The sequence below is a fragment of the Neolamprologus multifasciatus genome, chromosome 17, assembly GCF_963576455.1.
Source record: "Neolamprologus multifasciatus chromosome 17, fNeoMul1.2, whole genome shotgun sequence".
Lineage (NCBI taxonomy): Eukaryota > Metazoa > Chordata > Actinopteri > Cichliformes > Cichlidae > Neolamprologus > Neolamprologus multifasciatus.
The window spans coordinates 3,359,357-3,385,860 of record NC_140455.1 but is presented as its reverse complement, the minus strand read 5'-3'; the positions used below and the strand labels follow the sequence as shown (position 1 = coordinate 3,385,860).

The window sequence follows — 26,504 nt, the reverse complement described above, 5'->3', positions numbered from 1 at the left end:
AGTGCGAGTCGATTAATCAGGATCCAACGCCGAGGACTGTGGCTCATTTCAACGTCGTGTACCTTTGTTTGTTTCAGGACTCTTTCCAAAAACCTGGTGAAGAGTGCCAAGAGAACCATCGGCCGCCAATATGTGACCAGGAAGAAGTACTCTCCTCCCACCTGGGAGAACAGGAGCAGCCTCCAGTCAGAGCTGGATGAAGATGAGATCTCAGGTAGCTTACACCACCGCACTTTCACCACGTCAGCCTTTATGTTGGCAGATTTCCTGGACTCAGACTTCCCCAAACGTTAACGTTTCCAGACGTGAATGGTTGTTGAGTGCCGATGACTCTGTGAGCGCTGCTGTTTATCTCCACAGTCTCAGAGGAAGTGGACCAGAGCTCCCTGACCCTGTCCTCCACCATCCGCTCGTCGGACAGGCAGACCATGAGCAACGTTGTAGAGCGAGCCTGTTGTCGTGACTACCAGCGTCTGGGTCTGGGGACGCTTAGTAACAGCCTGACGCGGTCTAAGAACGAGCCCTTCAGGATCTCCACCGCTAACCGCATGTACACCGTGTGCAGGAGGTAGGGCGCAGTGGATCGTACAGCAGGAGACTGGTCCATATAGTTAGTCTGTGTCACGTGACTCACCGCGTGTCGTGTGTGCCGCAGCTACCCCGGCCTGCTGATCGTCCCTCAGAGCATCCCAGACTCAACTATCAACAGAATCTGTCGCTGCTACCGACAGAACCGCTTCCCCGTGGTGTGCTGGAGGAATTCACGGACCAAGGCCGTCCTGCTGCGCTCGGCGGGGCTTCACGCCAAGGGGGTGGTGGGCTTCTTCAAGTCTCCCAATGCCCCCACTGCAGGTAACCTGATTCACGTGTTCAAAGGTGATGCAGAGGATGGTAGCTTTTAGTTTGTCAAACCTGAGGCCAGCCTGGCCGATCCTTTGCTTTCGTCTCATCCTCTGTGCGCCCTGTGACCACACTAACATGTGCTGAGGTGTGAAAGGAAACACTGAGCGTCTCCTCTCTGTGCAGTGCCCTCTCAGGCCGACTCCACCAGTCTGGAGCAGGAGAAGTATCTCCACGCCATCATCAGCTCCATGCCTTCTTACAGCGAGAATAGTGGCAGAAACACGCTGAGCGGCTTCACATCCACACACATGAACACCTCCGGTAGGTGGAGTGACTCACAGACGGGACCATTTACTGCCACGTGACCGCGGGGAAGTAGAGCTAATGTTTCCTTTGTTCACAGACTCGTCAGATAAGCTGAGGCAGCCCAAGATTGGAGCGCTGATGAAGCAGGTGATGGGCGCCAAGGAGGACGCTCCTGGGACCTTCAGCAGAGGAGGTGAGACGCTCCTCCTGCAGGTGAACTGTGTAGCTGCAGGTGGACGAGGCTACAGCAGATCATCCTGATGTTCAGAGTGTGTGTGTGTGTGTGTCTGAGAGAGAGTGTGTGTGTGTGTCTGAGAGAGTGTGTGTGTGTGTGTGTGTGTGTGTGGGAGGGAGAGAGAGAGTGAGTGTGTGTGAGAGAGTGTGTGTGTGTCTGTGTGTGTGTGTGTGTGTGTGTGTGTGAAAGTGTGTGTGTGTGAGAGTGTGTGTGAGAGAGAGTGTGTGTGTGTGTGTGTGTGTGTGTGTCTGAGTGTGTGTGTGTGTGTCTGAGTGTGTGTCTGTGTGTGTGTGTGTGTGTGTAGGTGAGTGTGTCTGTGTGTGTCCTCCATTGTTGGTTAATTGGCCGTCTTTGTTGTTTGACCTCAGCTCTGGGTCAAAGGGCCAAAGTCATCTCCCTCTCTCAGCCCAAAGTGTCTGGCAAGGCCAGGAACCCTCCTAGAGGTACAGTAGGCCACGCCCCTGACTCCCCTCTACCACTCCTTTCTAACCAATCAGATGTCTAACAGTAGCGTCTGCGTGTCTGGCGTCCTCCTGGTGGCGTGCTGTCTCTGAGGACTAATGAGCTGTTGTTGCTTGTTCTTCAGTGTGCATGCTGCTGCTGCAGCTCTGCTGTCTGACGTCCTGTTTGTTGTTTACTGTTTGATTCTTCTGGCTGCTGAATGTCAGCAACAGTTAGACCTTCATCACCAGCATGGCCGTCTGTAGCCGTGGACACTGTAGACACATTAAAGCTTCCACTTCTGTACAGCTCAGGTTGTTATAGAGTGGAGCGATGCTTTAATGGCGTCTAACATCGACAGGCTTTAAAGGTGTGTGTTTGTGCTAAAACTGCAGGTAAATGGGGCAGCATCCGAGGCAGCGGGCGTCTAAGTGCCTACAACCCAGATGTGGGGACACGTCTGGCTGGGAAAGAGTCTCCACAGCCCAACGGGGGGCCGAGCGAGGCGATGTTCCTCCGCCAGCAGAAGGCGTACCTCTACATCATTGGGGACAAAGCTCAGCTCAAGGTAACCGAAAACTCGCTAAACTCAGAGCTAAAGCTGACTGACACGACTCTGACACATGTGCAGTAACACCTGCGAGCTTCAAACGAACACTGCAGATCCACTCAGGGACTAAACTGAAGTCAGAAACCTCTGAGGTTTGTTCGCTCACTGAGAGCAGAGCTGTCCTCTTCATTCTGTCACACTGACAGTCAGTTCGTACACGTAGGACATAAATCCTGCGACTGACACAAGTGTTGAGCTATGTTAACGTGTTGCTCGAGGGGGAAGAGGGCAGAAAACAAATGTGTTTGGTGTCTTCAACAATAACCGTGTTGTCCTCAGGGAGGGAAGCAGGACTCGTTCCAGCAGTGGGAGGTGGTCCCCATCGAGGTGTGCGACGTGCGGCAGGTGAAGAACAGCTTCAAGAAGCTGATGAAAGCCTGCGTGCCGAGCTCCTCAACGACCGACCCCAACATGAGCTTCCTGCGCTGCCTGGAGGAGTCCGAGTGGATGGCGCTGGTACGTCGCGCTTTGTGTTTCTCAGCCGATTGTCGTCTTATTTGTGCTGACTGCGTGTGTTCAGCTCCACAGGGTGCTGCAGGTGTCTGTGCTGGTGGTGGAGCTGCTGGACACGGGCTCGTCAGTCATGGTCAGCCTGGAGGACGGCTGGGACGTCACCACGCAGGTCTGACAGACACTGGCTGCTTGGTTTTGTTAGAGCGAGCTGCGAGGGTGCAGAGTGTGTGATGCTGCGTCTCTCTGCAGGTGGTGTCCCTGGTGCAGCTGCTCTCTGATCCCTACTACAGGACATTCGATGGTTTCCGGCTCCTGGTGGAGAAGGAGTGGCTGTCGTTTGGCCACCGCTTCAGCCACAGAGGAGCTCAGACGCTGGGCAGCCAGAGCAGCGGCTTCACCCCCATCTTCCTGCAGTTCCTCGACTGTGTGCACCAGGTACAACAGCTGATTGTTTATCCACCATCAAGGACCGGCGCTTTGTCTCCGGATGCTCTCACAGCCGCTGCGCTGCGACGTGTCTGGACTGTGAGGCAGCAGCAGCGTCAGATTTACTCTCCTAGAATCATCCTGATTATTTAGATGTGATGTAACGCTCAGCAGGCTTCAGTTCTCCTTCCTCTGATCGCGTTTGCCACAAGGTCAGAGGTCAGAGCTGTTCCTGTTTGCACTGGTGGCTGCTGGACGTACGGAGCAGCTGCAGCGCTGAGACACGATTCAGAGCAGACCGTTAATTAACACACAGCATGTGTTTGTGTGCCTCCACCCTCAGATCCACCTCCAGTTCCCCATGGAGTTTGAGTTCAGTCAGTACTACCTGAAGTTCCTGGCCTACCACTACGTCTCCAACCGCTTCCGCACCTTCCTGCTCGACTCGGACTACGAGCGCATCGAGCTGGGTGAGTACACACCGAGCCCGCGTTGCTTCCACGCTTGAAGGTTAGTGTAACCGATGTGTGTGTGTGTAGGCGTGCTGTACGAGGAGAAAGGCGAGAGGAAAAACCCTCAGGTGTGCAAGTCTGTGTGGGACTACATCGACAGGCTGAACAAGAAGACGCCCGTCTTCTACAACTACATGTTCTCTCCTGAAGACGACGAGGTGAGAACACGAGCACAGCCTGCGGCGCCCGAAACACAAACTCAGCCTGCGGCGCCCGAAACACAAACTCAGCCTGCGGCGCCCGAAACACAAACTCAGCCTGCGGCGCCCGAAACACAAACTCAGCCTGCTGTGCCCGAGACACAAACCCGTGCTTAATAAAGCGCCGTGTGTTCCAGGTGCTGAGGCCGTACACCTTCATCTCCAACCTGAAGGTGTGGGACTTCTACACGGAGGAGACGCTGTCCGAGGGGCCGTCCTACGACTGGGAGCTGAGGGGCCGGCAGGAGCGCGCGGCCGAAGAGATGGCGGAGAAACCCGACACCAGCGGGCCTAAATCTCAACGCCACATTGTGTGGCCGTGCTACGACAACCTGACCAAGGTGGTGCCCGACGCCATCACCAAGCTGCTGCAGGACCTGCAGAGTCTGGAGGCGGAGCTCGGCCAGGCGACGGATAAGTGGAAGGACACGTGGGATAAAATCAAGACCACGCAGAGGACGGAGACCAAGCTTGAGAGCAAGGTGGGCCCACGGTTTCATTTCAAAGCGCACGAGGTCAGCGTCGACCCTGCAGGGTGCTAACACTCGACCCTGCAGAGTGCTAACACTCGACCCTGCAGAGTGCTAACACTCGACCCTGCAGGGTCCTAACACTCGACCCTGCAGCTTTAATCCTGCTGCATGCGGTTGTTGTGTGTTTTTGAGCCACACAGTGGCAGCTCGGTGTGTGTGCATTGATGTTTTCTGCCTCTGCAGCTTTCCTTCTCCAGCTCCCTGCTGATGTCATCCAACCTGAGCCATCAGCGGCGTTCTCAGGGCGTTTACCTGCAGGAGACCGGTGTAGGATCCTCCATCAACCTAGCTCTGGACTGCGAAGCCAGCGCCACGTCCACGCCCGTCCCCGGTCGGCCGAGCACCAGCACCCTCTACAGCCAGTTCCAGAGCAGCGAGAGCGAGAACAGGTCTGTACCTGCCAGCAGTGACTCCGCCCAGCTCTGCCGCCGCGTCACAGGGCTGTAGATAAACTGCAGCGCAGTGGTGTCAGAACAGCTCACGCATGTCTTTACTTGTGTTTGGCCTCCAGGAGCTTTGAAGGCATTCTCTTCAAGAGAGGGGCGTTGTTGAAACCATGGAAACCGCGGTGGTTTGTGCTGGATAAGACCAAACACCAGGTAAGAGCATAGGACGGTTCCCGCGTTGTCTCGAGGAGACCTGTTACTGGTCTAATGGCGCCTCTCTCCCTCCCTCTGCAGCTCAGATACTACGAGAGCAGGCAGGACAAGGAGTGCAAAGGAGTGATCGATCTGGCTGAGGTGGAGTCTGTCACCGCGGGAACACCCGCCATGGGAGCGCCAAAAAACATGGACGAGAAAGCCTTCTTTGATGTGAGTGAGCTCCCTCACCGCGTTGATTGGCTGAAGCTCCCCCATAGCGTTCATGGGGAGGCGGAGACCGCCCTCCCTAAGCGCTGGTGCACACACAGTTGTTTAAACAGACACACAACAAACACACAACAGACACACACTCCTCCCAGGAGGCTTCCAAGGCTACAGAGTCAAAGATGATTAGTTTCAGCATTACGTGAAACTCTGGAGGTTGTAGCAGTGAGCTGAGCGACTGCAGAGAGCCCCTCCCCCTGCTCCTGCAGCGTTGCCATGGAGAAACGTCCGGGAGACCCTGCTGTTTTCAGTCTGTGTGTTTAACGATGCTGATTCGTCTCTCTGCTTCTTTCAGCTCAAGACGACCAAACGAGTGTACAACTTCTGCGCCCAGGACAGCCTGAACGCACAGCTGTGGATGGACAGTGTTCAGAGCTGCCTGTCAGACGCATAGAGGCGAGCGGCGAGGGGAGGAGCCTGTGACCACCGTGCTCTGTGTTGAACTAATGACTTTGCGTCACAATGTTTCAGTGTTTTTGTTATAAAAAGAAAAAACACACAAAGAACCACTCGCTGTCGTAGCTGCAGCATGAAGATCCTTCCAGTAAACCGCCACCGCCCTCCTCCCCTCCTACTAACCTCACTGCCCTGCCGCACACTTTGGGGAGGAATGACGGAGGACTGCAGTCGGCCCGGCCTCGTACGGACTTCCAGGGCCCGACGGCTCGTCGGTCGGCAGACGCTCTTCCTCTTCCACCGCCTGACGCGGCGCTCTCACGGCGCGTTCAAAGGAAGTTCAAGAGGAAGCGGCTGCAACGAGGGGGCTCGTCAGCGGTTCATGAAGGATTTCCTTTCAGTTTTTTTGTTTTTTTGCTTTTTAAAAATCTCAAATTTGTTCCAGGAGGAGGTCAGCGCTCCTCCACGCGTGGCAACGGCACACTGTGAACGCCATGAACCGCTCGATCAAAGAGCCCAGCAGGTGTTGAGAGTGTCGGTGGACTCGTCACCGACAGTGTTTACAGAGGACCCTCACTACGCTGTGCGCCAACGTTCACACTCTGAAGGGAAGCTGAAGGAGGGACTGCTTTATGAAACAGGTAGAAGGAGACCCAGGAGGTGTAGAGACGCCGAGTGGGAGAGGAAAACTCCCGTATTTCTTTAACCGCTCAAATTGTCTCGTTTCGACTCTGCCATGAATCGCTTTGTTCTCTGATTCCCATCGTGGTTTACGTATCGAGCTTCCTCCTCTACGACTGAGCGAAGCAGGTAAATGCAGACGTGGTGACATCGCTGCCTGCAGGTGACTCGTGTGGCGTACGCAACGACCGATTCAACTGAACATTTTTAAAAGACCAGAACTTATATCGATGTTGTTGTCGGCAGAAGTTCCAAATTTAAAACGCGCCTCAGCCATCAGTCAGCACAGACACGAGACCGTAAGAGCTGTAAGTGAAATACTGTCGTTTCCTCCGATGACGGCGGGGTGGTGACGGTCACACAGGCGTGTCACGAGTTTCCACGCTGTTGTGTTCAGACGTGAACGATGCAGCACGAGCGGCGTGGCCCTGGGAGCGCGGTCGGAGGTTTCAAACATCTGTGTCTGTCCCTCCACGAGCATCGAGCACCCCAAACCCCGCTCTGTAAAAATGTCCTACTGCTGTCTTTGAACAGGTTTTTGTGCTAATAACTCTTTTGTATATACTACTCCAGATTTGTATGTTTATGCTAGTAATTTATTTAACTTGTCTCCTCAGTAAAGTTCCTCAAGCACCACTTTATTTTGAAATTAGGAATTCAACGTGCCATTTGTTTCTGTATTAATGTGACTAATGCTTTTTGGAAATGTAAACCCTTAGTGTCTTTTTTCTTTGTGTAAACACGGTTGTCCTTAAACATTAACATTAGAGTGGAAGGGGCGTGTTAGTGGCAGAGGAAGCCTCTTCACCGCGCTGCTCGCCCGCAGCGACGGGACGACGTGGACTAACAAAGGTCAGAGGTCAGGTGTTCCTGGTGCATCGTTGTGAGATTGAAGATAACGCAGAAATATTCATACTGATTGACGCTGATCCTGTGAATAAATTATTCTAATAAAATCCTTTTTTTTTTTTTAGTATCCAGTCTGTTTGGCTAATATTCTGATGCTCCTCAGTTTATCTCAGTAGGATTTGCTGGTGTTAGCGGTGCGAGCATGATGTTATCAGCTACCTATAAAAGTCTGCAGGCTCCTGCGCCTCACGGTCAAAGGTCAAACGGTCTCTTCGATGGTTTGGGTAAGGAACAGATACCCGTGGGAGACGCTCGCTGCGTCCTCGCGTCAGCCCCAGCTCACCTTTCTCACTCTCGTTTACTCATCTCTCAACAAGCGGCTGCATCGCCCCAAGAATATGACATCATCAGTTTATTTATTTGTTGTTTTTTATTAAATTAGAAATGACCTTCTGAGCCGGGTTATGTTGTCAATCATGTCGAGTTTTTAGAATCCAAATAAAAAACTGTGGGTTTAAACGTTCACGTGTCCGTGTCTGTCTGCAAACAGCTGCACCGGTGCTGCACCGCAGTCAACAGCTTTTTGTGCATGAAGCCGCCGCTCTGCAGCGCTCAACCTGCATCACCTGCAGATCACCTGTTTTCCACTTCCTGTAAGAAGAGTAAACCAAATACCTGCTATCACCCTTGTGTTGTCCATTTTTGTCCTCTAAAGAAATCTTTTGCTATCAAAAATGTGTTTTTTATTAATCAAATGGTCTGAAAATAACAGTTGTTCAGTACTCTGCTTTGCATGATTGGAATAAGTTGTAAGTAATTTGATGTATTTATGGGGTTTTTATTGGATTTTATAACATCTGTTGTCCTCGGGGACAAAAACGTCCACAAAGTGTTGCAAAGGGTCACATTTTCACACACTGCTTTCCTTTGATCTTGGATCACTGATGTGTGGGGTCAAGCAAAGGTCATAACAACCACAACAACAGGCAGCACAATGAGGAGGCAGGCGCTCTACATTCAATTCAACTGTATTTACACAGCGCCAAATCACAACAGTCGCATCTTCGTATTGTAAGGTCGACCCGACAATAATCGACTTTCTTTTTACCATGTTGTGCAAAGCAATGAGCAGTAGATCAAAGCATATATTGTCCTCTAGCACAGCGGTCTCCAACCTTTTTTGCGCCACGGACCGTTTTATGCCCGACCATATTTTCACGGACCGGCCTTTAAGGTGTCGCGGATAAACACAACAAAATAAAACTAGTACTGAAAAAAAGAAGATTTATTCATAACACACGTGAAAAGACCCAGGAAAACCGAGTCAACGATCAAAACGATAACAAAATAACGCTGAAAACCGATAAAAACCCTGAAAACCAAACATTTCACACCTGAGCCTCAACTCTCGCGGCCCGGTACCAAACGACTCACGGACCGGTACCGGTCCGAGACCCGGGGGTTGGAGACCGCTGCTCTAGTATAATGAGGAGGAAGAATCAATGTTCAGGAAGATCCAGGGTTAGAAGATAAAGAAAATATTGTCAATATTTAGAGCACATGCTACCCTTTCTCTGAAAAAGCACATCACCCACCTGCAGAAGAGGAAGAAGACTATGAAGTGAAGGAAAGTGATGAAGAATCTGAACTATGTTCAAATAGGTTCTCAGACATCCAGGACATGGTAGTCTGAGGAGAAAAGAAAGTGACTGGGCTTCTTGAAGTTTCTTGAATTTTCAGAATGTGAAACTGAAATGGAAGATGTGTCAGCGGACTGCACATCTTCTATTTCAATTATGATGAAGACAAAGAATCAAGCAGGAAAGAGGAGTCAGCTGAGACAGAGGAATATTTGCAGTAATGTTAGGAAACACTGATCTGGTCTTCTATCCTTCCCAGTGACAGACGATGCATGACTCTCTCATGGGCCTCAGAGAAAGACGATCTACCACAGTCCAAGCACATGTGCCAGGTCCCATACTCCTTCAGTTACTTTTCTACTCGAGTACTGAAAGCATTACACACAGTGTATTCTGCCTTTGAACGTTTACATGCCAATGGATGCATCAGAGACTAAGTTGGGGTTCAGTAACTTGCCCAAGGACACCTTGGTAAGAACTCCAGACTAGAGCACACAGAGATTGAACCAACAACCATCCAATCAGCAGATGAGCTGCTCTACAGCCAACTCAATGACGAACAAGGAGGGACGACGAGAGAGGAAGAAAAATGGATCGAATGCAGCTGTAGGCACATGTGGGTGTGTTGATTCTTACTGCCGAGCATCCAGTAGAGTCGCTACGGCCAGTTTATGACATCCTGAGTCTGGTAGAGTAGTTTTAAAGGTGACACAAGATTAATCATAGAAGCACAAAAAGGATATAATTTCTTGATAAAGACACAATAGATGATCGTCGTTCATGACACAAACGTGCTCCCATTTGAGGTGTTTGGAACAAGTGGGCGTGTCTCCTGCTGTGATGTCAGATCCTGGTACTGATCTGACTGTATGAGCACCAAGTCCCCTTCAGAGGACTCTGTCCAACAGAACATCCAAGTAAACCAGGAACTATGAGATACAAACATGGGCAGCATGTGATGCAGGTCCAGCTGTACATGGAACATGCTAGTGTACGATGACAAACCGTCTGTCCTGCAGTCAGGACACGCGAGTTGTCCCTAACATTGCAGGTTTCCAAAAGAAAACAATCACCTGTAACAACTGGTTTACTGTATATGACCCTTGGCCTGCAACTGCAGAAAGAAAGCTGTCCATGATGGGACCAGTGCAGAGGAATGAACCTGAGCTTCCTCCTGCACTTGTGTCAAATATGGACACGCCTTTGTCCTCATGAAAGTTTGCCTTCACTCAGACCCATGCCCTGCTGTCCTACCATGCCAAAATATAGAAAACTGTCAGGTAATGAGTTGGAATAAAGTTGAATGAAACCTTGAAACACAGAGATGGATGATATTTTATACTTCTTGCTTTATAAACAGTCAAAGCAAACGGGGTCATTTTTGAGCCCAGAGGACAACAGATGTGATTATTTGCTGCCAGTAAAAAACTTGTAGTTTAAAAACAGCTTCCTAAATTAACTTTGACATAAACCCGTCTGTGATCATCTGTTAAAGCAACAAACTCTGGCTGTGAAACAATAATCACAATAACTGATGGTTTAATTTATTTTTTACCCGAAAACAAAGAAAAAGTTCATTTTTATGAGGTTTTATCAGACTTACATTTGAAATGGAATAAAGAAATAGTGTCAAAATGTTTGAATTAAGTTTTAATTAAAAGTGGGGAAAATATTAAGTATATTAAGTGTCATTCAAACCAGATGCTGACACTTTTGTCCCCTGAGGACCACAGCTGTGATTATGTGCTGCCATTTGTAAACGTGGTAACACTGAATTGATTGATGAAGAAGAGTCGCAGCAGAACTCAAGACCCAAACAGCTGTAAACTATTACTGAGCAGATACAGGACCGTGTGGTGAGGTGAGGTGAACGTGGATTCACTAAATCACAATCCATTTTCATGACCACCTGTGATGGTTTATTTCCACTGAAGGTTAACCGAACATAACGAACATTTTAGTTCTTGACAGGGCTGTGTTGGTTGACGCGTCTCTGCAATGTTGCGTGGAGATCAGGGGCAGTACCCCAGGACTGGCAGACCGGGGTGGTGGTCCCCATCTTTAAGAAGGGGGACCGGAGGGTGTGTTCCAACTACAGGGGGATCACACTCCTCAGCCTCCCTGGGAAAGTCTATGCCAGGGTGCTGGAAAGGAGAGTTCGTCCGTTAGTCGAACCTCAGATACAGGAGGAACAATGTGGTTTTCGTCCTGGTCGCGGAACACTGGACCAGCTCTTCATCCTCTTGAGGATACTTGAGGGTGCATGGGAGTTTGCCCAACCAGTCTACATGTGTTTTGTGGACTTGGAGAAGGCATTCGACCGTGTCCCTCGGGGTGTCCTGTGGGAGGTGTTGCGGGAGTATGGGGTGTCTGGCCCATTGCTACGGGCCATTCGATCCCTATACAACCGTTGCAAGAGCTTGGTTCGCATGGCAATATTCCCGGTGGGTGATGGGCTCTGCCAGGGCTGCCCTTTGTCACCGATTCTGTTCATAATTTTTATGGACAGGATTTCTAGGCGCAGCCAAGTGGTGGAGGGCTTTCACTTCGATGGCCTCAGAGTATCATCTCTGCTTTTTGCGGATGATGTGGTTCTGTTGGCTTCATCGGGTGAGGGCCTCCAGCTCACACTGGAACGGTTCGCAGCCGAGTGTGAAGCAGCGGGAATGAGGATCAGCACCTCCAAATCTGAGGCCATGGTTCTCAGACGGAAAAGGGTGGAGTGCCCACTCCGGGTCGGGGATGAGTTCTTGCCGCAAGTGGAGGAGTTTAAGTATCTTGGGGTCTTGTTTGCGAGTGATGGGAGAAGGGAGCCGGAGATCGACAGTCGATCTACGTCCCTACCCTCACCTATGGCCACGAGCTGTGGGTAGTGACCGAAAGAACAAGATCGCGGATACAAGCGGCGGAAATGAGCTTCCTCCAAAGGGTGGCTGGCATCTCCCTTAGAGATAGGGTGAGAAGTTCAGCCATCCGGGAGGGGCTCAGAGTAGAGCCGCTGCTGCTCCACATCGAAAGGAGCCTCACCCAGGAGGCGCCCCCTGGGTGAGGGGGTCTGGGCTTCTCTGCTTGGGCTGCTGCCCCCACGACCCGGCCACGGATAAAGTTGAAGAAGATGGATGGATGGATGGATAGTTCTTGACATTTTTGAAAGCACAGCCGGGTTTTCTAAGCATTAGCTGGTTGGACTAAACCTGCGGCCCCCAGAGAGACGCCCTCTCTGCTCACCAACACAAAACTATTCTGCCCCGAACAACACAGATCAACGTTGCCTACTCCAAACAGAGATGATGGTGCTACAACTCTAACAAAAAAAGGTAAAATGCAATGTTTGGATTTAGCGGATTCAGAGAAAATCATTTTAATGCAGAGTAACCTCAGTGCTGCTGTTGATTTCTAACATCACAGCTGCACATTAGAACCCTCAGAGTGGATCTGTCCCAGTGGGGCTACACTGCACTTTACATGCTGAAAAGAATGAATGAAAATCTTAAACCAACACACAAAAGCCTCTCATGACCAGGTTATTTAAGAAGGAAAAGACCAACAACACCAAGCAGAGGGGGAGGAGCAAAGTGTGCACGCCACATGTGCAGCAGTGGTGTTTGCACAGACATGTCGGAGGGAAAACCGAACGTGTTCGGGCTCTGAGTGGCTGCTGACTCCGAAGCAATTTTGGCCACATTGATGAGCTGATCACATGATTTCTGAACATCTCCTCATTGGAGGGAGTTTGTGCTCCCCCCCATAAAGTCATGCTGGTGTTTCTACACCACTCGGCATTAGTTATTAATCTCCGGCTCTCTCCCACAGCGTCTTTTGTCCCGCGTCCTTCTCTTCAAACCCAACCGGTCGCAGCAGATAGCCCCGCCCCTCCCTAAGCCTGGTTCTGCCGGAGGTTACTTCCTGGTAAAAGAGTTTTTCCGTCCCACTGTCGCCAAAGTGCTGCTCATAGAGGTTGGTCTTTTTGTGGGGTCTTAACCTGCACTATAAAACATCATGAGGTGTCGTGTCGCGTGTGGACGAGGTCTCTGAAAACAAAACATATTGCACCAGTGCAAAGATGACACCAGACCAGCAAAGCAGAGCCTTTGGTATTAATGTGGTCAGCCAGACACTTTTAATTTGAATTTTTTAACAATAATCATAGAACCTGATCGCTGTCAAATGATTTAAGTACACCAAAGAGGTCTGTAGCTCTGCAGACCTGCACTCCTTCCAATTCTGCTGCTCAGAAACAAAATAAAATTAACCTTAAAAAAAATTAATAATAATAATAATAAAAGGGGGGGGGGCATACAGCGTCACTCTTACCAAATGTCACTCTCCCCCTGTGAGTAAGTGCTTGGTGGAAAGAGAGAAAAGGAACAGACAAAAATAGTAATCTCAAGATTGCTTGTAAAATTACTTATAAATGTAGATAATATTTGTATATAGGTAGATAAAGTTTGGTTGATTTAAGGGGGATAGCAAGAACTTAAAGGTCAATACAATCAGAAGGTCTTAGCTCACTAGCTAGGTCAACAGAGAACCGGTTATACATGCACTAAAGTAAAAGAAGAGAGAATTGAGATCATATCCAAATCTGAAACTACCCAATGAGTCTCTGATGCCAGATTGATTTTTTCTTTTTAAATAAAATGGCTAATTGACATTATTGCACATGAGCAAAAGACAGTAATACTATTAGAGCTCTGTTCATTGACCCGCTTCTCCTCTTCAACAGAGCGTCCTGAAGCACTTCAAAACATTCAGAAACCTGGTGACGTACGATGGTAAGGATGTTTCATCAACAGCGACCAAACGAAAAAAACCCAAGCACTGGATAAAAACCTTGATGTGAGGACAGAGGAGACAACCAGCAGAGATGAAGGTACAACACTTACATCATTGTGCTATAATGTACAGTAAATGGCTGCATAAGTGCTTTTTCTTAAGCTTGAAGGAAAAACAAACAACGTATTTATTGTTGAGGCATCGTTTAAAGTTGGCCTGTGCTATCCATTCGGGGTGCCCATGTAAAATCCCAAAGGGTGGGAAGCGGGGGAGTAATGTTTGAGGACATAAAAAAATAGCGGTGACGATGTTACCCCTCTGTCGTTTCAAAGATCGCTGCTACATTAAAACTGCATCGTGTGCAACATCAGGAAAAGGCTTTGAAGAAGATTCCTCTGCACTCTGCTCCGTCTCGCTTTTTTCTTTGTTTTATTTGGGGGGGGTTGTTTTTTTTACATGTTTGCCGCCTCGTTATTGGTGTCGATTGGCAGTGTCCAGGTCCAATAACATGGCAGAGTGATTCAGTAAAAACACCATAGTTGCAGTGAGGTTATTTAGGGGAGTCACTCTGGAGGAGGCTGACGGTCTGCGTCTCTCAGGGGCTTCTGCGCCCACTCGCGCTCACACGGGCCCGTTGACCGACACTTCCTGGGGCGGTGGCGTTTCCTCTCTGTTGGGACGACAAAGGAAACAGTCAGCTGCGTGCAGGAGACACACGATGCACGTCCAGCACTACATGCTGTTAGCCTGCAGTCTGTCTGCCTCCGTAAGAAACAGGCTGCTGCTGTCAAGCGTGTGAGTAAGTAACATTTCTTTGTTTCCCATTTCAACCACAAAGCTGAACCAGCACCGATAACCCTGAGCTCCACTTCTGAGAGTGGCGTCTCCGATTATTCCCCCAAATGCACAAACGTTGACACATTCACCTCCACTAACATGAATGCAGTGCTTTACATTTAGTGTGAATGCAGCAACTAAATATGCTCCTGGGATACAAACATACTTAACCACAAAGATGTGTTTTTAATCAGAAAGTGTAATCGAGTTAACTGATTTCATGATTCTATGGAGGCCTTGTGTCTGTTTTACACAACAACATGTTAAAAGTACTCCAGCAGTGGCCTCTGCAGGCACTCAGCAGACTCCCCCCCCCCTGCTGGAGTCTACATGTGATTCAAAATGTGCAGCCCACTCGTCTGTGAGCGTGTACGAGCGACTTGACTTTCACATATACAATCCTGCTGTGTGCTAAAACATTATTTACTATTACATACAGCACCATATTTACTGACCTGCTTTACTTCGTGACTACTGTTGTGCAGCATCACATTTTCTTAGCAAACCCATGATGCATTGTGCTGCAAATGCAGGATAACTGTGCACTTTTACATGCAAAGAAATGCACTAGGAGCCGTTTCATCTTTCTACCAAACTACATCTGCCAACACTGTGATGAGAGGCTGATGCTCGAGGCAGCAGGAAGGATAGAAATACTCATGTCTCCCCAGCTGAGCTCGCGCACTGACATGCTTATTAATCTGTCTCTCTTCCACAGCATGTCTTTATCCTGTCTTCCTTCTCTCACCCCAACCAATCACAGCAGATGGCCCCGCCCCTCCCTGAGCCTGGTTCTGCTGGAGGTTTCTTCCTGTTAAAAGGGAGTTTTTCCTTCCCACTGTCGCCAAAGTGCTGCTCATAGGGGGTCATGTGATTGTTGTCTGCATGTATTATTGTAGGGTCTACCTTACAACATAAAGCACCTCGAGGTGCTTTACTTCCTGGCTACTTACTTCCTGTCAGTCTGCGTGTTTACAGGTAAATCCTCAGCAGGCTGCTGCTCTGAAGCTGTAGGAGGATCTGACAGGGAGAGCTTCTCCAGAGACACCGGACACTCCTCACTGCAGAACACACACATATAAATGTAACATTTATTATGGTTGCAGTACAGGGAAAGTGCTTTTAGTTGTAAAACCAACCAGCAGAGGGAAACAAGCTCAGAGAACAGCTACACTCATGGACACTCGTGCAGAATGCAGCCAGCTGTCCATTTAGTTTTGAGCATGTGAAGGCTGAGTGGTCAGATCCACTAGTGCAGGGGTCTGCAGCCTTTAACACCCAAAGAGCCACTTGGACTCAAAAGAAAACACTGGGAGCTCCAAATACTTTTTGACATTTAAAATAACACTGCATATATTGTTTTTTACCTTTATGCTTTGTGTGAACAACTAAAGTAAGTAAGTAAAGTTTATTAAGCACTTTTCACAGACAGGCAGTCACAAAGCGCTGTACACAAATATTAAAACAAACAATACAATCAACAGACATTATACACAATGTAAAAGATCAAATTGGCCTACTTGGGGTCGAAAGTCTCGATAAATGCACGGCGTTTCGAGCATACCGGCTTCCGCGAGTGTGACGCTTATTTTGAGCGATGAAAAAAAATAACCACCGGGAGCCGCGAAATAAAGACTAAAGCGCCGCGGGTTGCCGACCCCTGCACTAGTGGCATTCAAAGGCACCCAACAGAAATGCTCATGATGTGTGTGGAGCTCAGCTGGCTCCGTGTTAACAACTTCAGCTCCCGGGGTGAACTTTACTTAGAAAGGCGAAGCTCAACTGGATGCACGCAGCAATTTCAAATTCCAGCGCGCTCTATAATTACATCAATGTGGTAATTATGTTTCAAATATAGATGTTTGCACACACAGAGGTTTTGTGTGTGTGCAGCGTGGACAGTCTCAGGACTTCACCCCAAAGTGACGTTTGTTTTTCGGCGCTCATGCTTTACTCGCCGTATACGTTTCACTGAGCTTTAAACGCCCAACTGCTTTCACTGATATGACACATTCTGAAAGTCGTGACGACGCACACCTTTTGAGGTCGGCCGTCTTGTTGCCCGGGGCGCTGGCTGTTTCTAAGGTGGGAGGAGCACCAGCGTTTTTGTCGTCCTCCTCGCTGTCAGAGCCGCCGGAGGAGCTGCTGTCTGAGGCCACGAGTGGAGCCTTTCTCCCTTCTCCTGCTGGACCAGGGGAGCTACTAACATCTGCTGACAGACACGTGCAGAAAAATACTGTTATTACACTTCTCTTCATTTATTGCCAACTCCAATTAAGAACCGGTGTTTGTGAGTTGGACGTGAGTTTAGGATCTGCCGACCGGAGCGGTGGCGTGCGACTCACCGCTCTTCTCGTGGTTTTGTTTGGCTTGTTTATCGACATCACTGCTGCCCGTTTCCACAGGAGAGCTGCACCTGGGATCTGTCTTTGTACTGTGGGAACCAGGAAGAGAGCACTGAGCATGGCGTTCCTATGAAAACCGTCACCAGTGCGGTCTGTAAGACGCTCTAAGCAATGTGACTGCTCACCCAGAGAAAGGCTGGAACTCAGTGAAGTTAGCCCAGCCGGTCTGCTGTGTCTTGGTCGCGCTCCCTGCTGAGCTCTCCCACCCGGGGGAGGTTTGGGATGCTGCGCTCTCTCCAGAATCCCTGAAATTTGCTGTCCAGCCAGGACCTGGAGATGACACCAAACACTTTTAAGACCTGAGAGGCTGTTTACAGGTCAGTGTGACACTTGGCGGCATTCCCATCTACCCGAATCTGACGTGTTCTGCTCAGAGTCTTCGTCCTCGTCCGATTCAGATCCACGGTCCCGCTCCCGACCTCCGTTTTCCATGCTGCTCCTGGAGCTTCCCTCTGAGGTTTGAGAGACCCCGAACCTAGAAGAAAGGAAGAAGCTCATTAAGTTAAAGGCTTAATGAAACAAATCCACGGCATTCAACAAAGTGCAGCGAGGATGAAACACGGCATCAGCTTGACCTTGTTCTGGATTTAGCTTGTGTTGCATAGTTGATCTCCTTATCGTCCCAGATGTCCTCCTCCTCCTCAGCATCATCAAACTGGCGTATCCTCTCTTTGCAGCAGGCTTCAAATGCAGCTGCGTTGGCCTGTGAACAATGAAAGGAGAGCTTTCAGTGGGACTGCGCTGCATGGGTTCAACATATTTATGAAGGAGCACGTTGTGACTAATTAGCATTGATGCGGTGCTTTCACTGCACAGCAGAAACACGCAGCTCACTCCCATCATTGGACGAGTTTTAAAGAATCACACACACTTACACTGTTATCATCAGCATCTAGATTGAAGTTTATTTCGGCGATTCTGTCAAACGTAGCGCTGAGAAGGGAGAACACACACAGAAGCAACAACACACGTTACATAAAGCTTAGAAACTCAACTCTGTGTTTGGGACATTTCGATAAACTCTCCTCCTGTGATACCTGGAGGCCTAAACTATCTGAACAAAGACACCAAAGCTATCCTATGTCACTGTAAGCCAGCAGTCACAAACATGCTGGCCGCTGCTGCATTATACAAATGTGAAGTTTCAAATGATGCCAGAAGAATCCCTGGAAACTACAGATCAGGATGAAAACTGTGAACTCCTTTCCTTAGAAGACTTACTTGATATTTTCATCATGTTCGCTAAACTCCTCGTCATTGAAGCCAAACTGATCCACGAAGCTGGCAGTCATCTGTTGGATCTGATAGTCTGAGAAAGCCTGTGAAGTTCAAGCACAACTGGTGAGCTCATACTTTTGTTCCTGGTGTCATCGTGAGCGGCAGCGTGTTAAGATTTGCTTCTCTGCGCGGCTGCGATACCTGTTGGAGCGACAGGTCGTTGGGGAAGGGGCTCTCCATGTCATCGTCCTCACTGGACGAGTGCATATTGTGAGTGCTTACCTGCAGGACAGAGTGCAGAACAAGCTCAGTGCAACAGCACATGTCACCGCAGCGTTAGAGTGTGAGGTGTGTCAGCGTATTGGTGTACATAGGTCATTTAGGTCAAGACACTTCAGAGTTGTTGCTGCTGATATTTTTTATTTATTCGATAAATCATCTCAAAGCCCAAATTTGCTGAAAAGGTTGGCTGCTCTGCTGTGGGCTGCGTGCTCCTGTCCTGATTACCTGCTGCTGCAGGACACAGAGCTGGACTTAACATGGGGGAAGAAGAGGAAGAAGAGCAAATGAGACTTACAGCACTGTGCAAAAGTTTTAGGCAGGTGTGAAAAAATGCTGCAAACAAAGAAAGTTTCAGAAATATAAATGACTGTTTATTGGCCCCTAATGTATTCTGCAGCAGGACAACCAGACCAGACAGCCAAAGTCATGCAGAACTATCCTCAGCATAAAGAAGAACAAGTACTGAAGTGATGGTCCGGCCCCCACAGAGCCCTGAACAACATCGAGTGTGTCTGAGATTACATGAAGAGACAGAAGGATGTGAGGAAGATCTGTGCTTAGTTCTCTGAGATGTTTGGAACAAGCCACCAGCCGAGTTCCTTCAAACACTGTGTGCACGTAGCAGAAGGCAAAGGGTGCTCACACATAGGGATGGGTACCGGTATCCAGTGCCATGATGGCACCGGTTCTGACATAAACGGTAATAACGGTAGCTTTATTTTCCTGAGCTGTGATACACTTTAGATTCTAGCCAATCATTTTACGTTTCCGAGGATAGTAGGCGGGCCCAGGTACGTACGTTCTTTTAGAGCAGAGCTACAGATTAAAAATGCCCAAGGCGAAGCGGTCAAAAGTCTGGCTGTACTCCACAGCAAAAGATGCAAACTCAGCAGCTGCAACAAGTGCTTTAAGGTGATACTGTGATACTGTCAAAGGAGGTAACACCTCAAATCTGATGAAACACCTGGAGACGCATAGCGTTTTTTTAAAAGCCGAGATATGCGCCGTATTTGATAGCTTGCTGCGAGACCTCACACCGAGCACATCTACTGCGGGTGTGGTGCCTGTTATCGGACCCGGAGTTAGCAACATCCCCCAAAAACCCGAAGAGGAGAGTCCTGGCCCCTAGCCCTGCCAGTGTAGCAGAAATGATGAGGATGATGATGCAGCAGCAGCCGTTCTTCTCTGCGTGAGTAGCTTAATGTTGTTCATGTGTAATTTACGTTGAGTAGGCTAACCACGTTATTACATTAATGCATGTAAGGTGAACTAGCAAACACCATCATAGCTACATGTGGCTGTCTTCTTGTTTGATGGCAGATACTCCCTTCACCCTGGACAAAAAGGCTAAAATGACCAAAGAAAAAGTGGAAAACAGTTAAACATGAGAGGTTTTTGGACAAAGTTTGTGTTTTTTCCATTGTTTGCACTGCTTCCAGCCAAGAGTGATGCCATATATGCCCCATAGCTGCAGAAAAGGCTAACATTGTTATCTTTTTACAAAAAAACAGCTGAACATGAGAGGTTTTTGGACAAAGTTTGTGTTTTTCATTCTTTAAGCACCGGCACCGTTTAAGTAGCGGTTTGGTACTGGTATCGGATAAAACCTAAACGATACCCATCCCTACTCACACCAAACGTTGATGTGATTTAGATTTCTCTTTTGTTCATTCACTGCATTTTGTTGACTGATGAGAATAAATGATTAACACTCCCAGTTTTGAAAGCATCCCTTGTTTACAGCATTTTCTCACCTGCCTCAGACTTCTGCACAGTGCTGTACCTGCCAGGTATTTGGTGGGAGGGACTCACCAGTTCTACTGTATTCCTCCTGTTAGTTTCTCTCAGGGTCTCGTCCACAAAGCTCTCCCAGCGACCTCTGCAGTCTTCTGGCAGCTCTGCAAAAGCAAACACTGGTCAATGATTTTCAGTTAAAATGGAAGATTTAATAGTCACACTGAACAACTGTATAAATACCTCTGATGAGGTCAGAGATCTGGGTCTGTACTGGTCCTTTCTCCAGGTTCTGGACCACCATGTTGGCTATTCTAGTCAGGTGACCCATGTTGCCTCTCCTGGTACCACCATCAGCCCTGACATTCACAGACACCCTTATTACCTTCAACTCAAAGCACTGATTTTAAGAAGAAACACAGGAACCTACAGAAGGAAGACCTACTGTATTCTATCGTTCTCCTCCCAGGCATCAAGGATCCTTTGAAGCAGTCGACACTTCTGGAAGAGCTAAGAGTTTAAAACAGCAACATGTGAGCGCTGTGATTCTGTGGAAATGTTTCAGTGTCGTGTGATGAGGGCAGGACGTGCGTAACCACTTACATGTGCCACGAGCGCACCGTGGATGGAGGTCTGTGGGTCGCTCGTCCCATCTGTTGTCGCGTCCTCCTCTTGCGCCTGAGGGCTGGACGCTGTGGCGCTCTCTTCGTGGTTCTGCAGGCCTAGGCCTGGCCGCTCCTCCGAGGAAGGATGGTTCAGGATAGAGGCCACACACAGCTCCACTTGGAAGTGCAAAAAGTTATTCCAGGAGTATTTGAAGAACAGATCCTACAGGAAGCAGACACAGGATTTCCAGTAGGTACATTTCATTTTAAACATTTTAGCAAGTTACTGAGAAAAAACACGAACAGCTGATTCTGTGCCCTTTAACACGTGCTGGTAATATTGGAGCCTTACCAGTGACCGTGAACCAGTACAGCAGGGCAGGGTTATTTGAACCTGCTTTCACAGATGGGTAAAGAGTCCTTCCCAACCTTTTGACTAACGTCGTACAAATCCCATGCAATTTCCCAAAACAGTGTACAATATACAAACGGCATCTTCTAGAAAAGTTAGCCTTACCAGTAGCAGGTCCATGGTGGCCAGGTTACAGAGCTCCTGGCAGATATTGGGTGCATTGGTCTGGAGTAGGGCAGCCACCAGCCGGGCCACATGAAGGCGAGCATTCCCCAGTGGCTGATCTAGAAGGCCAAAGGTCGTCAATATTGCACTTTTCTGAGGAAAGAGTGAAAGTAGCATATGGACATTGTTTTTTAATAATAATGTAATAATAATAATATAATAATAATGTAATAATAATAATAATGTAATAATAATAATAATAATGTAATAATAATAATAATAATATGTAATAATAATAATAACAATAATAATGTAATAATAATAATAATGTAATAATAATAATAATGTAATAATAATAATAATAATGTAATAATAATAATAATAATAATAATAATGTAATAATAATAATAATGTAATAATAATGTTTGCTTTATTGATCCCCGTGGGGAAATTACTCTCTCTGCATTTGACCCATTCACTCAGTGAAGCAGTGGGCAGCCACTGAGCAGGCGCACCGGGGAGCAGTGTGTAGGGACGGTACCTTGCTCAGGGGTACCAGAGGGTAGCCGTTCGGTAGATTCGAACCCCCGACCTTCCGATCATGGGGCGACCACTCTACCTACTGAGCTATCCCTGCCCCCAAATCAAGTCAAAGCTATAACATGACATTTAAAAAAACAGCAGCGTCAGCTGTACAATACTGGAAAAGGAGACCAGCGCTGAAAAGTGCAGTACCATTACAAGACATGCAGCTGAGTGACTACAGTGTGCAAAGGCTCCACCTGCCAGGCTGCACCATGCTTACACTCTGACTACGCTGCAGTCTTTACCTTGGGGGGATCCTGAAGAAGCTGCTGGAAGTCCTTTAAATGGGGCTCAATGGCATTTAAAATACTGCTGTTGACAGTGTAAGACCTTTCATAACCCTGAGAATACAGATCCATCAGCCCTTCCAACCTGACAGACACAAGCAGAGACAATCAGCATATCAGCTCAGTGACTGTGACAGGTTTTTTCTACTGTCTCGACTGAGAGGCGAGTAAAATGCAAATTTACTACATGACGTCACTTAAGAGTCAGGAAGACACCAAAATTAGCACAATTTACATCCTGAATGATTAAGAACTGGAGGGACTCACCCAGACCTCCTGGTCTCCAGTAAGGTAAGTAGCACTTGAGTTCCATTAACGATGGAGGCCTCGCTCCTCTCCCCCTCAAACATGTTCTTGAGAAGCCCCGCCACGCTCTCCTGCCTGCAACACATTTATGCACCATTAACAGGCCAGCTAGCAACAATGTTTTAGCTCCTGATGCAAAAGGAAGCATTTTCAAAAGTCAAACTCACACACACCCACACAAAATCAAAGCTGTAGTCAAACAGGCTCTGCCAGCAGGTCTGTGTGCACACATGCTACAACCTGTGGCTTTTAATGCCTCTCCATTTCAGGTCAAGAACTAAGCAAACAACAGTCAACAATGACGCTGGTGTGTTTCCGTGTGTGGTGTGGACAGAGCAGGAAGAGCAGGCATGAGTGATGTGGGAAAGCTATCCCCCACAGTTCCTACAGAGTGTTGTACGTTACTACAAACACACAAGCGCTCCGCAGACTTACGATTCTAGCACAGCCAATAGTGGGTCGGCTTCTACGTTCTCCTGCATCTGACTGGCCTGATCTCGGCTAAGGCGGATGATGTCACACAGCGTTTGGGACGCATTTGATTGTCTCTGCAAAATAAATAATCCAATTGAATTATTGGAACCCATCAATATAAATGATTAGGACAACATCGAGACGACACTCGGCCAGCACAGCGAGCTCTGCGCCCACTCACCTCCTCATCTTTGCCAGCATGGATGAGCTCTGTGAGTCTCTGAACCAACGTTTCCTCGTTTAACCACTAGGATTCAAAAGAAACGGATCACTTAAAAGCATTTGACAGGTTCGAGCTTACTCAGAGGAGCCATTTCGGTAGCTTACATGCAGAACATCCTGTCTCAAAGGGGCAGGCTCCACACAACTGATGAGGCGAAGCAGCAGGTCCATCATGGCAGAGGCGTCAATGTGTTTCAGCACCAGACCAATAAAGCCTTCTTTTTTCTTTAAAAAGGTAATAACCTGGAAAATGACACGATGTGAAACACTGTGGATTTTAACAGACAGCTAATGTCAATCTTTGATTTTCACATTTGAGGGTTTTTATGCTCTCTAGGCATGTTTTCACTGGAATCTTCCTCCGGGACAGGGAACCTTTGGAGGAACAGACTGACTTTCCAAAGTGGGGACGAGCATTTCTATTGAGTCCCAGGAAACTCAGCAGACCCCACAAAACGCCCCTGCTCCAGTTGCTATTACTCTCTGAAACTTTGGTGTGTGCAAATGTTCCTGAATGATTCGCTTAATCTGAGAGGAATTCATATCTCGTTTACTAGTTACCTGTTCGGTTTTCCTGGCAATGAGATTGCCGATGGTTTTGCTGAAGAAGCTGGCTAGTAGAGGATTGAGAGGTGGGTCCTGTTCCAGGAAGTGGTAGAGCATCTCGAGGAGAGACTCGTCTCCACCCAGCTTATCGTTTATAATGGAAACATCTGAGGTCAGAAGCTCACAAGCAACATTGGGAAACCTTGCAGAGGGAAAAACACAACAGAGTGACGTTAAGATCAGATCTCTGTGTCAAACTAAAGATTTCAAAGTATCACTGCAAGTATGAGTGAAGGAAAAATGAAGGTGATGGGGTTACAGTTTCAACGTGTGTGAGGATTTAATCACAGCAGCAAATAGTGGATATACGCAAAAAGCTGGAAGTTTCTTTTTGCTGCGTTCCTTTCAAACAACAGGACATATAAACTTGAGCATTTAATCTAAAAATACCAGCGCGTGCATATCAAACAACAACAGCATTTTCCTGATAAAGTTCATACATCCTAAATAAATCCTGTGTATGTGGAGAGAGTTAGATTTCTTTATTATGTGACCCATGAGCTGAATTATTAACTGAACAAGTGAGTTAACTGTGGCGCTTGTATCTAATTGACATCAAGGCAAATCAATTGTCCAACTCATAGGCTCAACATCTGTCTTTGGAAATAGGTGCATGTTCCACTTCGTGTTCGTCTTGCTCCCAGTCTTCTAATCTAACTCTTAAGTAATGTCTCCACTCTCCCAGCAGTCTAAGCATCAGTGTGGGCTCTCACTTAAAGCGGCTTCGCTCCTCCAGATCAGCAGGTGGCTCTGTGGTGATGAGGCTGACCAGCTCCTGCATGCAGTGGTCCTGGGAAAGGAAGAGGAGCAGCCGACGGTTTTGGGCCTTGCACTCCTGCAGGACGTCATCCTCCTCCATCAGCTCTCTCAGCGTCACGTCCTCCCTGTCCAGCAGCTGGTCAATGTGGGAGGTGGTGTGCAGGTCAAACTTCCAAAACATGGTGGCCGCTGGGAGGGGGGACACAGCCCTGGGCCGACAGAGCGAGGAGAGAGGAGTAGGATAGTTAAGAGTGAAAGGTTGGGATGAGGAAGCAGGGGCTCCAAGCTGACGTAAACAAACAAGAGGATTAGTACAGCACTAGTACTTCTATCCTTTTATACCAAAGACAATGTTCACAGGAACGGTAATATTCTGGGATTAACTTTAATCTGTCCTGTAAACAGCATTCTCTCACGGGCCTAATGTGACTCGGGTGATCAAAGTAAGATCTGGCCAACTGTAGTCACAATGTTGCATTAATGTAGAGCACATCATACAGCCTGCACTGAACTTTTCATAGGTTTATGAGACAGAAACATATGGTCTTGTCAGTATTCGTGCTAAGCTGTGAGACATCAGGCAGTTTCGATGGCTGTAGAAGTTCAAAACTGGACCGTAACTGACGCTCTAACGTAACATGGAGGCGATATCAGTTAAGACAGAAAACGTTGTCATGATTTAAACGCACATTGGTCCAAGTAAACACAGTCATAGTGTAACTAGAAAAAGACACAAATGCCTGACAGTAAAGTGTTCACACATACCAGTGGATGAAATGTGGATATCTTTAATCAGACCTCCCCCACGGGCAGGCAGGCATTTGTGTTTGTGCAGACGACAGAGAGTGTGGCGAGGCCTGGCATTTATCAGCATGGGTCTCCTTTTAAAACGCGGGCCTCTTTAGGAGACGGGTCGCTGAGAGGCTCACCATACCCTGCACAACATGAAGGTTGATTATTAACTGACAAAAGGTACCAGGAGTCAATTATTTTAGTAATCAGGTAACCTATTGCTTATTACAGCCATTAATTGGATAAGAAATACTTTTGTCTTAATAATGAGAAATAATACATAATAAAAATTTACATCATGTATCGTGTTCAAAAGACAAAAAAAAACCCCACAGGTCTTTCACTGTAGTTTTTTATAATGGAAACCAAAGTTTTTAATATTCTGACTGCACACAACGTCTGCGCAGGCAGGTAAGCGCTCGCACTGCACGCACCTGCCATAAAAAACTGAAAGAAAAACGTCTCAGAATAAACAATCAAAAGTACAGTAAATAAGTCACACATACTACTGAAACCTAAGGCACAAAGTAAAACTGCCTTTACTCTTCTTGGAGGGCATTTTGTGTAAGTGGGCTAGTGAATGAGTGTGCATGTGTGAAAGTCTTTAAAGAAACACGTGCAATGAAGAAAAGCAAGCTTATCAGGATTGTCTGAGGTTTGCCCCGACGTTGGATGCAACATTTCCTGCTCTAAAAAACAGGCGTTCTGATGGCGTTTTCGCACCTTGAGCAACTGTTGTTGGCTCTATATAAATAAAATACAACTGAACTGAACGGTAAATATGTTAATGACTGATGTTAACACATCGTAGAACATATTAATACTTCAGTGTCCTGCCTAAAAGACCCAGGTCAGTCACCTATGTGTACTTTTACTGTCTTACAAAAAAACAAATATATCTATATATGTAATACAATATGTTTCACTGAAGCCTTGACATAAATATGGTCCAGTGCACCCCTTGTCCCCCTTTATACTCACTCCTTCTTGTTACAGGTATCACTGCCATATAAAGCAGGGCGGTTGGTAACAAGCCGCCTGAATTAAACATCATATCAGACTAATTTAAAGGTTCATCTGCATATTTTATTTTGACTGTGTAAAACAA

General features: G+C 47.7%; 2 protein-coding genes across 11 annotated transcripts in view; one reads left to right on the top strand and one right to left on the bottom strand.

The window, feature by feature from the left end:
* Positions 1-6,237, top strand: part of sbf1 (SET binding factor 1) — a 49,146-nt gene extending 42,909 nt beyond the window's left edge. For 6 of the 7 annotated variants that reach the window (XM_085138940.1, XM_085138944.1, XM_085138941.1 and 3 more), the window contains 17 exons: positions 78-214; positions 361-568; positions 656-852; positions 1,027-1,164; positions 1,247-1,342; positions 1,753-1,827; positions 2,221-2,393; positions 2,715-2,891; positions 2,956-3,057; positions 3,138-3,323; positions 3,658-3,784; positions 3,854-3,984; positions 4,164-4,508; positions 4,743-4,948; positions 5,071-5,158; positions 5,240-5,371; positions 5,721-6,237. In XM_085138940.1, the coding sequence (XP_084995066.1) occupies positions 78-214; positions 361-568; positions 656-852; positions 1,027-1,164; positions 1,247-1,342; positions 1,753-1,827; positions 2,221-2,393; positions 2,715-2,891; positions 2,956-3,057; positions 3,138-3,323; positions 3,658-3,784; positions 3,854-3,984; positions 4,164-4,508; positions 4,743-4,948; positions 5,071-5,158; positions 5,240-5,371; positions 5,721-5,819 (2,617 nt within the window). In that variant the 3' untranslated portion in view covers positions 5,820-6,237. The remainder of the gene's footprint in view (positions 1-77; positions 215-360; positions 569-655; positions 853-1,026; positions 1,165-1,246; positions 1,343-1,752; positions 1,828-2,220; positions 2,394-2,714; positions 2,892-2,955; positions 3,058-3,137; positions 3,324-3,657; positions 3,785-3,853; positions 3,985-4,163; positions 4,509-4,742; positions 4,949-5,070; positions 5,159-5,239; positions 5,372-5,720) is intronic. The other variant, XM_085138942.1, reaches the window with a different exon arrangement.
* Positions 6,238-7,427: 1,190 nt separating this feature from the next.
* Positions 7,428-26,504, bottom strand: part of LOC146498735 (serine/threonine-protein phosphatase 6 regulatory subunit 2-like) — a 22,153-nt gene continuing 3,076 nt past the window's right edge. For 2 of the 4 annotated variants that reach the window (XM_085138960.1, XM_085138959.1), the window contains 23 exons: positions 25,370-25,539; positions 24,559-24,813; positions 23,801-23,987; positions 23,345-23,482; positions 23,199-23,264; positions 22,979-23,091; positions 22,505-22,618; positions 22,196-22,322; positions 21,366-21,518; positions 20,847-21,071; positions 20,689-20,753; positions 20,487-20,602; positions 20,322-20,407; positions 18,429-18,509; positions 18,231-18,328; positions 17,885-17,942; positions 17,585-17,712; positions 17,360-17,484; positions 17,135-17,279; positions 16,950-17,038; positions 16,642-16,816; positions 15,558-15,665; positions 7,428-14,437 (listed from right to left, as the gene is read on the bottom strand). In XM_085138960.1, the coding sequence (XP_084995086.1) occupies positions 14,389-14,437; positions 15,558-15,665; positions 16,642-16,816; positions 16,950-17,038; positions 17,135-17,279; positions 17,360-17,484; positions 17,585-17,712; positions 17,885-17,942; positions 18,231-18,328; positions 18,429-18,509; positions 20,322-20,407; positions 20,487-20,602; positions 20,689-20,753; positions 20,847-21,071; positions 21,366-21,518; positions 22,196-22,322; positions 22,505-22,618; positions 22,979-23,091; positions 23,199-23,264; positions 23,345-23,482; positions 23,801-23,987; positions 24,559-24,785 (2,673 nt within the window). In that variant the 5' untranslated portion in view covers positions 24,786-24,813; positions 25,370-25,539 and the 3' untranslated portion in view covers positions 7,428-14,388. The remainder of the gene's footprint in view (positions 14,438-15,557; positions 15,666-16,641; positions 16,817-16,949; positions 17,039-17,134; positions 17,280-17,359; positions 17,485-17,584; positions 17,713-17,884; positions 17,943-18,230; positions 18,329-18,428; positions 18,510-20,321; positions 20,408-20,486; positions 20,603-20,688; positions 20,754-20,846; positions 21,072-21,365; positions 21,519-22,195; positions 22,323-22,504; positions 22,619-22,978; positions 23,092-23,198; positions 23,265-23,344; positions 23,483-23,800; positions 23,988-24,558; positions 24,814-25,369; positions 25,540-26,504) is intronic. The other 2 variants (XM_085138962.1, XM_085138961.1) reach the window with 2 other exon arrangements.